Source organism: Pollachius pollachius, assembly GCF_949987615.1.
Source record: "Pollachius pollachius genome assembly, chromosome: 4".
NCBI classification, from domain to species: Eukaryota; Metazoa; Chordata; class Actinopteri; order Gadiformes; family Gadidae; genus Pollachius; species Pollachius pollachius.
This window is the reverse complement of record NC_136937.1, coordinates 5153445-5167207: the sequence shown is the minus strand read 5'-3', so window position 1 is coordinate 5167207 and position 13763 is coordinate 5153445. Positions and strand designations below refer to the sequence as shown.

Sequence of the window (13763 nt, the reverse complement as noted above, 5' to 3'; positions counted from 1 at the left end):
ATCATCTCTCTCTCTCTCTGTCGGACTGGATACTTATTGTTTACCTTCTGGGGGAAGCAGGTTGAGACGGAGACTCTGGTGAATCCGAGATCACACTGCAAGCCAGCGTTATTCCCCATTTTTCCAGATAGTGATTCAGCTCTTTGTAAAGCGATCTCCCAGGTGGTTGATTCAGGATACGGCCTGGTGCTGCTGTGTGGAGGGGCGAGACCTTCATAGTAGTCATATTTCTGAAAACAGTTGTGTATCAGTGGTGTGACATCCAGCCCTCAGCACCAGGTCTAGAACCCACCTGAGCGAGGGGGAAGGCACCAGCTGAAGGTTCGAGAGGGAAATGTTGGGGAATCACTCGTAGGACAGAAGTTTACGTCTGAGTTCTTCCACACAGAGATGGTGTTGTTCAGGGGTAAACCAGCCCCCCGTGGGCTTCCCCTAGGCTCCTTTATCCTCAATCACACCGCTTCTGTCCTCGCCGTGTCCCCCGAACGATACCTCGCTGAAGAAGACAAAACCTCAGAACAATACCTCGTCTGGGTTTGAAGATTCAATCAGCTGTGCACCACTCTGTGTTGGTTCAGAACGGCTTTCCATTCAGCTGATCGCTGCTCTGTTACCTCCTGTCACATCCAACTAGATATTGTAACAGAGTTCTAATCATCTCCAGGTGTAAGTATTCAAATGCCCACGTTGAATGAGAAGATAAAAAAAAACGATCACTTTTTCCTTTTCAAGCAAGTTGCAAAAATACATAAAAGACAAAACATTAACAGACAGACATGGCCAAAAAAATATATAATTAAAATAAAAACAAGAACAACATTGGGTGATTGATGTCATTTGTATTTAAAACAGTCTTATCATCTCAGGTATCGGGGGTAACCTGGTGGCCATCCAGTCCAGCAGGATCTCCACTCACCTGCACATCCACTGCATCCCCGGAGAGGTGCCCCCGGAGGCCAGGGGCTGCTACTACCCCTGTCGCACCTTCTATGGCACAGGTGAGTCCCGGCCCAACGCTCGCCTCAACCCTCTTCCCATAGGACTCTAACCCGTCCAGCTCCTAGACTGATGCACCCAGCCGCCATCTTGGCTCCCTCTTGGCTCCTTCACACAGCCGCCATCTTGGCTCCATCTTGGCTCCTTCACACAGCCGCCATCTTGACATAATATAGTAGTAATGGAAATGATATGGAAAGAAAACATTTCAGTTGCTTTAATTGTTGCCGAAAGACATTTTCAGGTTTTCAATTTGGAAGCTACGTTTTTTTTTGATTCCCCCCTCTTTTCATTGGCCACGTGACAGGAGCCAATCACCGCTCGGCCCAGGTGCTCGTGCTATTGGTCATCCCAGGTCACCTGATCTTCCTGTACACCATCCACCTGATGAAGAGCGGCCACACCACCCTCACCCCCATCTTCATGACTGTCTACCTGGCCGCCGCCCTGCTACAGGTGTGTGTGTTTGTGTGTGTGTGTGTGTGTGTGTGTGTGTGTGTGTGTGTGTGTGTGTGTGTGTGTGTGTGTGTGTGTGTGTGTTGTGTGGGTGTGGGTGTGGGTCTGGGTGTGTGTTCTTTTCTGGCATTATTAATAATAAATTAACAAAGTTTAATTCATTAATTAGGTTTTAATTAATTTTTTTATGCCATTAATACATTCTGCCGCCAGTGACAATAGTTTTGGGAATTTAAAATTACACTGGGAATCCAACACACTTCTATCCCAACCTGCATGGACAGAGACAGAGCTGTTTGTACCTCTAGAAATCTTCGGAGAATCTCCTGATTGAATGATTACCTTGAAGGAGAGTTTTTGTGTCACGGATTCAACGCCCGTGTTACGCCTGATCCTTTAAGTGGCGGAGCATTCCTCTCTGGAATTCTAGTCACAGAAAAACGGGACCAGTCTTAAAAATCAAACAGGCACCTTTTCTACAATTCTTGCCCTTGATGGTCTTTGATGGCCGGGGAGGGTGTGTTCCTGTACGTCAGACATTCCTGGAGCTCTGTGGGTATTCAGGGTGGTGTCCGGTTTCCGGGGTTCTTGACCTGAGTTTGTTTGCTTGCGTTTGATTTGAGGGCAATTATGCAAGGCAGCGTCCTCCCGGCCGTCTGAGGATGAATCAGAGCCTTCAGCCTCACTTGTTCTCTGTTGGCTCTGCCAAGGCAGTAGCTTCCCTCCAGGAATGCAGGGAATTTGCCGGCTGTTTATTTGTGCTTGCTGCTTGTCGTTTGCGTGACTCTTGAGCCTCTATACTGCTGCACCGATGGGCTGTTAGATCGGTCATAGCCTAACGTCATGACCTCTGGGTACTGGGAGCTGAGGGAGAGCCGCTCTATAGCCCTGATGCGTGAACGGCTCGGAAGATCTCACGATACGGTGTGATGACGATGTTTGATTTTTACGATAGGTTTTTTGTGAGATTGAGTCGTTTGTGTGTTTTAGGGTTGGGGTTCTACCGGTCTATCGGTGTCCACTATTGTTTTTTAAATGAACGCTGCGTAACAGAAGACTACAAGTTGGTACCCGTTTACGATATATCCTTCAGCTCCCTCTGTTGGGTCGCTCCAGTAGTGCACTGCCACTCAGATTACACTGATGTTTCTGGCTGAATCATTTCAATCAAAAATCCCTATACTTGCCTGAATCCGGTTTGCTTTCCCCATCCCTGTGAGAGATAGTCCGCTGACCACGGTGACGGGACACCCAATGTTTTAAAATACTGGTGCTAATGCAAAGCTTAGGGTTGGTTTCTGTTGACCAAAGAGACGACCTGAACTTGTTTTTTGAAGGGTTTTTTTTAAACCAAAATCTGATGTGGATATTGGAAAGCAAAGCATAAGCTCCTCGTGTCGTGTGAACGTTTCGTGAGGGCTCTCCGCTCCGGTAAATTCAGAACAACTGTAATCCAACCAGTAACACGCACGGCAGGTGTCCTTTATCTCAGATGGATTACCCTGCTAAACCCAGGCTCTCTGTGAGAGAGGAGGCAGACTCTTGATACTATAGGACGTTCCCTTCCGACTCGGAGACAAAGTTCTGGCGCTCCCATCGCTGGATTAGGATGAATGGTAAATGGACTGCATTTCACACAGTGCTGTTCTAACCAGTGGCCACTCGAAGCGCTCTACAACACCGCCTAACATTCACACACACATTCACACACCGACGGCGGTGTCAGCCAAGCAAGGCGACAGCCAGCACGTCGGGCGCAGTGAGGGTGAGGCGTCTCGCTCAGGGACACCTCGACACTCAAGCCGGGGATCCAACTAGCGACCTTCCGGTTACCAGCCAACCCGCTCTACCCCCTGAGCCAAACGATGAGAGCTGTCGAGTTTGAAGGGAAACAGGCGGTACAGACATAGGGAGGGCAGCAGAGCGCTGTCAGCACTCTGGCTTTTCTTTCTGGGGAAGCGGAACAGCAATCCACTGCAGGCGAGGAGAAACTCTGAAGTCATCATCTCACTTTGGCTCGTGTGTGGGAGTTGTATTCATCAGCGCGGTGCTCTCTACTTTAATTGAATCCTCTAAAGGGCCTCTAGAGAGCGAGAGGAGTTCTGTGTGTTTTCATAAACTTGTGTATTATTTCTTGTGACATTTCTTGTGTCGGTTGATTGAGTTTATGATGGCGCTGCTAAATAATAGGAAGACTTTGGTGTCTCCAAATAATGTTTAGGGCGTCTGTATCTGTAAATGATATTCCAGGGTAAAGTCCTGGGTATGTAACTCTTGAGTCAGGATCCAACCATAGGAACTTCCAATGAGGTCCACACACACACACACACACATGCATGCACATACACATTCACATTCACATTCACATACACATACACACATACACTCATACTTATACATATACACATACACATACAAATGCCCGCAGATTCCAGGTCGCCGTGGAAACGGTCCAATGTGAGTGAAGTGTGTGCAGGGGGGTTAGCAGTGGGTCGCTTGGCACCTGATTTGACAGTTGCAGACACGTTGCCGGGGGCGACGGCAACACCGGTGATGATTCCGTGGAATTATTCAGACAAAAAAACCAAGATAAATAAACATCCCACTGGAATTTGCAAACATTTACTTTAGTTATTGTCTGTAAATATACAACTTGGAGTTCAGCCCTGCGTTTATGCCAGCTAGCTCTGCTTATGGTTAGTTAGCAGGAGTGTTTTATCCGACCTTTAACCCAGTTACAAACATGATTAGATATTAGCTATAAATGAAAGCAAGTTATATCTTATCATAGTCGCTACCCCAGTTACAAACAACGATTAGATAGCATTTACTTTCATTTATAACAGTACTGGACTTTTAAATCCACTGAGGCCAAGATATTGTTCTGCGGCGATTTGAGCATAGAGTTTCTTGGTTGTAAAAGGAAATATCTGGCCATAGTTCTACTTGACGGTCTGGGTGAGGGTTTGATGTGTGGGGCATTGATCTGAACTGTATCAGGCTGGTTTTCTCCCGGTGGTGAATGTTAAATCACACCCTCAGAGCCAATCTGGATCCTGTGTACAGCAGTGTTGCAGAGCTGTAAGTAAAGCCTCATCATCACTATTCTATTCAGTTAGATGTAGTAACCCTAACCCTGGAGGCAGACTGGGGAGAAATTATCTCTTTTCCCCAGAAGTAAAGCACTCTTTCCATTCCTCCTCTCCTTGGCTTAACTAGCACCATCTTCTCGGTTCCTTCCTGTCTCTCCTAATACACTTAATGCACACTTACACTTTGTCTCCCTCTGCCTTTCTTCGCTCGCTCTCCCTCACCCTTTCTCCTTCTCTCCTTTCCACCTCTCTCGCCCTCTCGCTCCCTCTCTCCTTCTCTCCTTTCTACTTCTCTCCCTCTCTCTTTTCTACTTCTCTCGCGCTCTTGCCCCCTCTCTCTCTCTCCCGCCCTCTCTCGCCCCCTCTCTCTCTCTCCCGCCCTCTCTCGCCTCCCCTCTCTCCCTCCCGCCCTCTCTCGCCCCCTCTGTCTCTCTCCCGCCCTCTCTCTCTCTCTCTCTCCCGCCCTCTCTCTCCCTCTCCTTTCTACTTCTCTTATCCTCTCTCCTCTCTCTCTTACGGTGGCTCCAGCTCTCCTCCTCCTCCTCATCGTCGTCATCGTTTGATCCCTCTTTCATGTCTCAGGTTGAATGGAGCTGTGGCTCTAAATGAAGCGGTCAGAATCTGCGCTGAATCCCAACTCGGTCCCTGTGTGTTTTCTCTTTGTCTGCTCGGCCTGGGGGCGGTGCTGGGAGAGATACGGGTCTAATCTCTCTCGCTATCCCCTCTCCCCTCTCCTCTCTCTGTCTGTGTCTTTGTCTCTCTCGCCCTCTCTGTCTCCCTCTCTCTCCCTCTGTCTGTGTGTCTGTCTCTCTGTCTGTCTGTCTCTCCCTCTGTCTTTGTGCGTTTGCCTCTCTCTCTCTCTCTGTCTGTGTGTCTCTGTCTCCCTCTCTCTTCCTCCTGTGTGTCTCTGTCTCCCTCTCTCTCCCTCTGTCTGTGTGTCTGTCTGTCTGTCTGTCTCTCCCTCTGTCTTTGTGCGTTTGCCTCTCTCTCTCTCTCTGTCTGTGTGTCTCTCTGTCTCCCTCTCTCTTCCTCCTGTGTGTCTCTGTCTCCCTCTCTCTGTGTCTCTGTCTCCCTCTCTCTCCCTCTGTCTTTGTGGGTCTCTCTCTTCTTCTGTCTGTGGGTGAGTGTGTGTGTCTATCTCTCTCTGTGTCTCTCTCCTTCCGCACTACTGAATAAAAAACTGCTTGTAAAATATTCTTGCTCAGGGTTTCCTTTTGATGTCCTGGTATGTCCGGTGTAATTAAAGAGATGGACAAAAAGTATACTGCAGCGATCGAGTCCATCAGCAAATCAAATCTCTCCCTCTCTTTCTCTCCCTCTCTTTCTACCTCTCTCTCTCTCTGTGTTAGTTAGTGTTTCAGACGTGAACAGGGAGCTAATGAACACAATGGGAGAAAAGCCTATAATTCAGTTATTTTATTAATATTTGATCTCTTTCAGGAAGGTGTTTTTGTTTCAACCTCTGACATATTGACTGATTCTCTCTCTCTCTCTCTCTCTCTCTCTCTCTCTCTCTCTCTCTCTCTCTCTCTCTCTCTCTCGCTGTCTCTGTGATATTCTTTTCTTTCTGCCTCTTTGATTGTGGGAACATAAAGGGCTGTTGAGTGTGTGTGACTGATTCTGCATTAATTAGCGGCGGCAGCATTAGTCTGAACTAGAGAAGTGGACAGCATCGAGTGAATAAACACGACTTCAACAGACGAGGTTAAGGGGCCGTGTGTACCATGTAAGGGCAGCCGTCACTCCAGGGTAATTGGTCAGAAACGGCCGTGAGATTACCGTGAGTGCAATGATTTGAGAGGAATCTCCGTTTGGAGCCGGCGGGCTCTGAATGAGACCGTCTTGAATGTCATTAGTGCCCAATCAGGGCGTCGGATTGGTTTGGAGAACTCATCTCGCTTGTCAATCACGGGTTCCGTCAAATGAAAGGCTCTGTGTTCGCAGGCCGCACCTGTCTGATCTCTCCTCCCTCCTCACAACCCTCACAACACACACACACACACACACGCACACACACACATAAACATATACACACACACACACACACATACTGTACATACATACATACATACTGTACATACATATACACACACACACACACACACATGATATACTTATACTTAATTGATGTGTGCACAATTTCCATTAGGAATCACATTTTTTGAATGATCCAACACATTAATACAGATCAGCAAATTGTTATGCAACATACAATTGCGGTGGTACAAGAAACGTCTCCTCTTCCAAGTAAACATGCTTCCTTTAATTGCTGAAATTGAGCAGTACTTAACTGTTTGGCTCCTGTTAGGCACACACACACACACACACACACACACACACACACACCATCAGCCTGTCGACAGTGGAGCCCCGTCTCTCCGCCGCCCTGACGCCGTCGTCTGATGGCTCTCATTAGGAGGACTTTGCCGCGATCAAAGACGCCGGCGTCCACCGGCCGGCGGTGGCGCGTGAATACCAATGTTCCCCCCCCCCCCCCCCCGCTCCGAGGCACGAGCCGGACGGGAGCGCAGGCCGGTCGGAACGGGTCTGAGCGGAGGAGAACGTTGTGGGGCTTTTGGCTTGGTTTCTTTTAGTTTTTCGTGCGAAAAGAGCGCTGGTTCAATTTCTGACCTAAAGTGTGTGTGTGTGTGTGTGTGTGTGTGTGATGCCAATTAGGGCGAGCAGGAGGAGAATCGATAGCGCACACTCCTTGAGTCGTCTCTCGCCTCCTCGTAGCTCTCGCTCCGGCGCCCTCCTCCCTGTTTGATCCAGAATGTCCTGTCGTCACTGAGCTCCCTCCCCCCTCCTCCTCCCTCCCCCCCTCCTCCCTCACCCCCTCCTCCCCTCCTCCCTCCCCCCTCATCCCCTCCTCCTCCTCCCTCCCCCCCCCTCCTCCTCCCTCCCCCCTCCTCCCTCCCCCCCTCCTCCTCCTCACCCCCTCCCCCCTCCTCCCTCCCCTCCTCCTCCTCCCCCCTCCTCCTCCCTCCGTCCTCCTCCCTCACCCCCTCCTCCTCCTCCCTCCCCCCTCCTCCTCCTCCCTCCTCCTCCCTCCCCCTCCTCCTCCCTCACCCCCTCCTCCTCCCTCACCCCCTCCTCCCTCCCCCCCTCCTCCTCCTCCCCCCTCCTCCTCCCTCCCCCCCTCCTCCTCCTCCCTCCCCCCTCCTCCTCCCTCACCCCCTCCTCCCTCCCCCCCTCCTCCTCCCTCACCCCCTCCTCCTCCCTCCCCCTCCTCCTCCCTCACCCCCTCCTCCTCCCCCCCTCCTCCTCCTCCCTCCTCCTCCCTCACCCCCTCCTCCTCCCTCCCCTCCTCCTCCCTCACCCCCTCCTCCCTCCCCCCCTCCTCCTCCTCACCCCCTCCCTCCTCCCTCCCCCCCTCCTCCCTCCCTCCTCCTCCCTCACCCCCTTCTCCTCCCCCCCTCCTCCCTCCCCCCTCCTCCTCCCTCACCCCCTCCTCCCTCCCCCCCTCCTCCTCCCCCCCCTCCTCCTCCCCTCCTCCTCCTCCCTCTCCTTACTGTCCATACAAGGCAAAAAAAAGCCTTTTTCTCTGCAGAGATCAATCAATATAGTTATTAAGTAGTGTGTGTGTGCGTGTGTGTGTGCGTGTGTGTGCACATCAAAGCTGCAGAGAATGATCGCTCTGTCTCCGTTTCTGTCCCTGAGATGTCTCTCTCTCTCTCTCTCTCTCTCTCTCTCTCTCTCTCTCTCTCTCTCTCTCTCTCTCTCTCTCTATATAACCGGGTGTCTCTCGCCCCCAGGTGCTGCTCCTGCTGTGTATAGCGGACTGGATGGTCCACTCTCTCTCTCTCTCTCTGTATAACCGGGTGTCTCTCCCCCCCAGGTGCTGCTCCTGCTGTGTATAGCGGACTGGATGGTCCACTCTCTCTCTCTCTCTGTATAACCGGGTGTCTCTCGCCCCCAGGTGCTGCTCCTGCTGTGTATAGCGGACCGGATGGTCCGCTCTCTCTCTCTCTCTGTATAACCGGGTGTCTCTCGCCCCCAGGTGCTGCTCCTGCTGTGTATAGCGGACTGGATGGTCCACTCTCTCTCTCTCTCTCTGTATAACCGGGTGTCTCTCCCCCCCAGGTGCTGCTCCTGCTGTGTATAGCGGACTGGATGGTCCACTCTCTCTCTCTCTCTGTATAACCGGGTGTCTCTCGCCCCCAGGTGCTGCTCCTGCTGTGTATAGCGGACCGGATGGTCCGCTCTCTCTCTCTCTCTGTATAACCGGGTGTCTCTCGCCCCCAGGTGCTGCTCCTGCTGTGTATAGCGGACTGGATGGTCCACTCCATGTGGCGGAGCGGCAAGGACCCCGACAGCTTCTCCATCCCCTACCTGACGGCGCTGGGCGACCTGCTGGGCACCGCGCTGCTCGCCCTCAGCTTCCACTTCCTGTGGATCATCGGCGACCGCGACAGCGACGTGGGCGACTGAGGCCTCCCCCCTCCCGCCCAGTTGACCCACGCCGACCCCCGACCTCTGACCTCCGACCTCCCAACGAGGCGAAGGAGACCCCATTCCCCGGGTGGGAAGGGACCTCTCCCAAGCCCCGCCCACCCTCCTCCCAAGCCCCGCCCACCCTCCTCGAATGCACCACCCATCCCGCACCGTTACACATTTGGAACCCCAACCCGCCCGTCCGTGGGCATCTGCGTCACCGTTGAGACGGTGAATGCGTCTTATGCTTCTTCTGTGGGGGTCCTTGTCCATCGCTTTGATCCTCCTCCCCCCCATGAACCCGTTACCACGGATACAATAAACGACACAAAACCGCACCGACGCAGTAGCCCCTGCTGTAGCCCCCGCCCCCCCCTTCAGAGCTCAGCCTAGCTAGCCACAGCCGCTATTAAACATTTGTAAGGGTTTATGAAGGGCGTGTAGCGGAATCGCACCCACACACTAATTAACCAGGGTTGGCTTATAGGCAGTGGCAGACGGACGGACGGACGGACGGATCGGAGCGGAGTCTGTACTCCCGCCTCTCTTTCGTTGTTCATCTGGCTGACGTACACACACACACACACACACACACACACACACACACACACACACACACACACACACTGTGTGTGTTCCAGTGTCATTACCAGGCCGTGCCTCGTACAGGGTGTTATTCCTGGCTCAGTCTGTTGAAGGAGCATTCGTTCGCTCTCCTTCCAGGGAAAGATCAATGTTTACAGTTTTCTTCCCAACAACACACGGTAGCTGGGAGCGGCCATCAGGGGTGTTTGTTAAGAGCGAGGGGAGACTTCTCGCCGCGGCACGGCCCCGGCCGTCCTGATCCAGGCGACGGTGTCTGCCAGCCAAGGCGGATCTAGACACAGCGGCGGGGATGCTGTCCAGTCAGCCAACTCTACAACCGACAGACCCCGGGTCAGCCAGGGATGGGGTCTGGAGAGAAGAGGCCTCTGTTGAATCAGATCAAACTGACAGCGTCTTGCCTCAAGAGATTCTGTGGTGGACAAGTCTCTTGTCTCACCATAAATGCCATTCCTTTATAATTTTTCTACTGTATTGTTATAAATGTGCTGTGCAAATTACATTTCTTTTTGCAGTTTTTGTTTATACTCACTGCGGTCTGTTTTTTTTCTCTTTCATTTCCAGATTCGATAGACTTATTTCTGTCTTTAACAATCATGTTTAAAGGTTTGTTCATACCTTTTCATTAAATAACTTTTACAGTAAACTGCACTTTGTTGTTATGCATTATTCTGTTTAGATTTAATATTTCTCATTTTAATGTTTTCTTTTCACCAAAAATGCATTGCTTTTTGGGATAATTGTTTAGGCTTATAGTGGCCGTCATGGTAAATAAAGTCACAGGGACCAGGAATCTTTGCTTTTGTTATTTCTGAGTTGTACATTTTCTGTGAAACATTCCCTAACTGCACTTTGATTGGCTTATGAGGATCAACCCATTATGTCCAAGAATAGGGGTCAAACTTCTTACACCTGCAAACTCAATTCTAAGCCCCCTATTGGATCTCCTAACCCTAGAACTAAAACCCTACCCATTGCAACCCCTAACCATAGAACTACAACCAAACCCAAAAACCCTACCCATTGGACTATATGATTTATTTATTTCATTTATTGGTTTGTTTCAGGGGCATTGCACACTGATCAACATTCAAACTCAGTTAGCTAGAGCTAGCCTGAGAGGCTAGTTTACATCTGTTGTGCCTGGCCAGATATTCAGAAGGCAACTTCAAATGACAGATATAGACTAGCAGGCCGTGGCGTATCCCTTTAATGTTCTCTCTGTCCACTGAACTAGCTTGAGTGTCGTCCCTCCGGGTCAGCTCAAATCAATGGAAGGCTGATGGCTAAATGTGCAAAACAAATGTTTCACAGTGCAACTATTTAGTGAATTGTTTGTTCGCTAGCGTATAAAATGTTGCTCTCAGTCTTGCGTATCGTTTTGGTCTTCTAAAGTACATTGTTATTCAGCGTACGGAACAGAGAATCTGTTTCCAGAAGGGCTCTCGAAATGACTTTTTATTTTCAAACTTGATTTCAAACTGTGAACTTCTACACTTCAACCTCAGTGTCAAGGTTCTGTGATGCAGTATTTCTTGAGCAGTGTGTGTACCTCAAGCACCTCTGGACATTACTGTGTATACATCAGCATTATTGAGCCATCGACTAATTAGGATAAGCCGCTCTCTCTCTCTCTCTCTCCGTCTCTCTCTGTCTCTCTCTCTCACTCTGTCTCTCTCCCTCTCCCTCTCCCTCTCTCTCTCTCTCTCTAACTCTCTGTCCCGCGCCCTCTCTCTCTCGCTCTCGTTCTCTCTCTCTCTCTCCCTCTCTCTCTCGTTCTCTTTCTCTCCCTCTCTCGTTCTCTTTCTCTCCCGCTCTCTCTCTCTCTCTCCCCTCTCTCTCTGTCTCTCTCTCTCTGTCTCTCTCTCGTTCTCTCTCTCTATTTCTCTCTCATTCTCTTTATCTCCCTCTCTCTCCCGCTCTCTCTCCCTCTCCACCTCTCTCTCTCTCTCTCTCTCTCATTCTCTCTCGTCTATCTCTCTCTCTCATTCTCTCTCTCTCCGTCTATCTCTCTCTCCGTCTCTCTCTCTCTCCGTCTCTCTCTCTCTCCCCCTCTCTCTCTCTCTCGTCTCTCTCTCTCTCCGTCTCTCTCTCTCTCTCTCTCTCTCTCTCTCCACCGGGGCGGTCTGCTGGTCGTCCAGTCGGTGGACGTGATGATTGCGATTTTAGACTTTTTGCGTCATGTGTCTTCTCACCGCTGACGACGACATCACCCTCACAGAAGGAGCTGGGAAGATGAAGGTGAGGCACGACTTCAAAGATCGTCTGAAGATGGGAGATCAAACGCTGATGGATACCAGAGTCCCCAGAACTCCGTCTCCCCGTCCTCGGAGTCGGATTCTCTGAGTTGTACGACTTTTATACGATGTGTCGGAGAGAGCGGTTCAGATCATTCCCGGACGTCTCGCAAAGCACACTCGCCCCCTGGGGTGGGGGGTGGGGGGGTGGGAGGGACAGTGACGTCGTTCCTCCGACTCTGTTCCTCCTGCCGTTGCCATAGCGACCACAGCAGAGCCCCCCCAGACCCCCCCGGGTTGTTATCAGAGCCGAACCCTGGCTGTCGATGTGCGCTCGCTGACACCTGCCACACGACCTCACAACGTCCTTCTGTTGCCTTCCAGACCGTTGACGGATCACACAGGAAGCAGGGGCTGCTCTCAGCCAGTATGGCTTCCTGCTAGGGGCCCCTCCAGAGCCCTATAGCTCTTCAGAGCCTCCCCCCCCCTTCCCTTCCTCCTCCTCAGGATATTGCAACAGACTCCGTCTCCCATCCAGTGGATGTGATCAGGGCTTCAGAGCACATCGCTTCACCCAGCTACACACACGCACACACGGCTGGGTTCTGTCCGCTTGGGGAGGTGTGGGTGGATGCGTCGGGGACGGGGGACAGGGGTCAGGTTGAGGGACCCGCTAGTGCCTCTGAGGGCCCCTGTGTCCAAGGCCCCCCAAGTGTGAGGTGAGGCAGAGACCCATGCAGGGCAGAGAGTCTGTGGAACCTGAGCCAAACGCTGGGTTCATGACGATGTGACAACCGCTAGCAGCGTGCTAGTGCGCTAGGCTAGGCCGGCCTAAGCTAGGTGGAGCCCCCCACCCCCCCCCCCCTGTACAGACCAGTTAGCAGCCGCAGGTAGCGGGCTACGCATAGCTCCCGCCGTGACATCTCAACGCAATGCAGATAGTTCTGTTATTACTGTAAGTCGCTTTGGATGTGCACACACACACACACACACACACACACACATGATTGGCTGATTAAAGGGGGGAGGCGGGGGGAGTCCAAAAATAGCTTTCATTGTGAAAAACTTGCACTGTCCCATAATCCGTTTTTTTTTAATTATACAGCTAAAGAAACAAACGGCTAATAAGGAATCGAGCTGTATGAATACTCTCGTTTGGAGACGCTTCTGGGAAACCTCAGAGGGCGGGGCCAGGACCGGGACACGCCCCCTCAACGTAAGAAACGTCTTACGTCGAACTTGATAACGCCACGACAGCTCTGAAGCGCTCGGGGCCCGGTCCCGCTGTCAGACTCCAGAGACAGACGCTTCACAATCTGTCCGACAGAGACCTCTCCGCCCCTGATCTTCAGGTCGCTGACGTTTCGCTGACATCTCCCGGTCGAGGTCGCGGTCGGACGGTCGGAGGTTCTGCTCGTTAGACGCTGGCTGTGTGACTGCGGTTCCCTGGGACCCAGTCCTTGGTGAATGTATGGGGGGGGGCGTGTCTCTCCGGGGCAGACAGCGCTGTGTTCCTCCTCATTCAGTCGCCGTCTCTCGCTTGTTGTTCGGACGCTGCTTGTGATTGGACAGACAGCAGTGGGCGAGGAAGGGGATATTAGAGAAAGAGAGACAGACAGAGCGAGAGAAAGATAGAAATCATCGCTTTCAGCCATAAGGAGAAAGTTCATGTAAGATATTACGCAAAGTGTACAATATTGTTCTGTCAGCTCTGTCAGTAAAGTCTCCTGAACCAATCCCAGGTGTAGTGGTGAGTGGACTGGTCTGTCCCGCGTTGTACTGGGAGGGTCAGTGGTAAAGACTGGGGGGGGGGGGGGGGGGTGGCATTCATGTAACACACGAGATGGCTCCCTGCTCTGATCATCAGGCAGAATGGCGTCCTTCTCTCTCTCCTGGATCTGAGCGTCTGGTCGTCTGCTGTCTTCAGAAGAAATTAAGGACAGTG

The 13763-nt window shown here is 51.7% G+C and overlaps 1 protein-coding gene across 1 annotated transcript in view; it reads left to right on the top strand.

The window, feature by feature from the left end:
- Positions 1-10351, top strand: part of slc41a2b (solute carrier family 41 member 2b) — a 25217-nt gene extending 14866 nt beyond the window's left edge. Inside the window, exons 9-11 of the mRNA XM_079735249.1 lie at positions 867-998; positions 1304-1452; positions 8790-10351. Coding sequence (XP_079591375.1) covers positions 867-998; positions 1304-1452; positions 8790-8975 — 467 coding nt within the window. The 3' untranslated portion in view covers positions 8976-10351. The remainder of the gene's footprint in view (positions 1-866; positions 999-1303; positions 1453-8789) is intronic.
- Positions 10352-13763: the final 3412 nt, after the last annotated feature.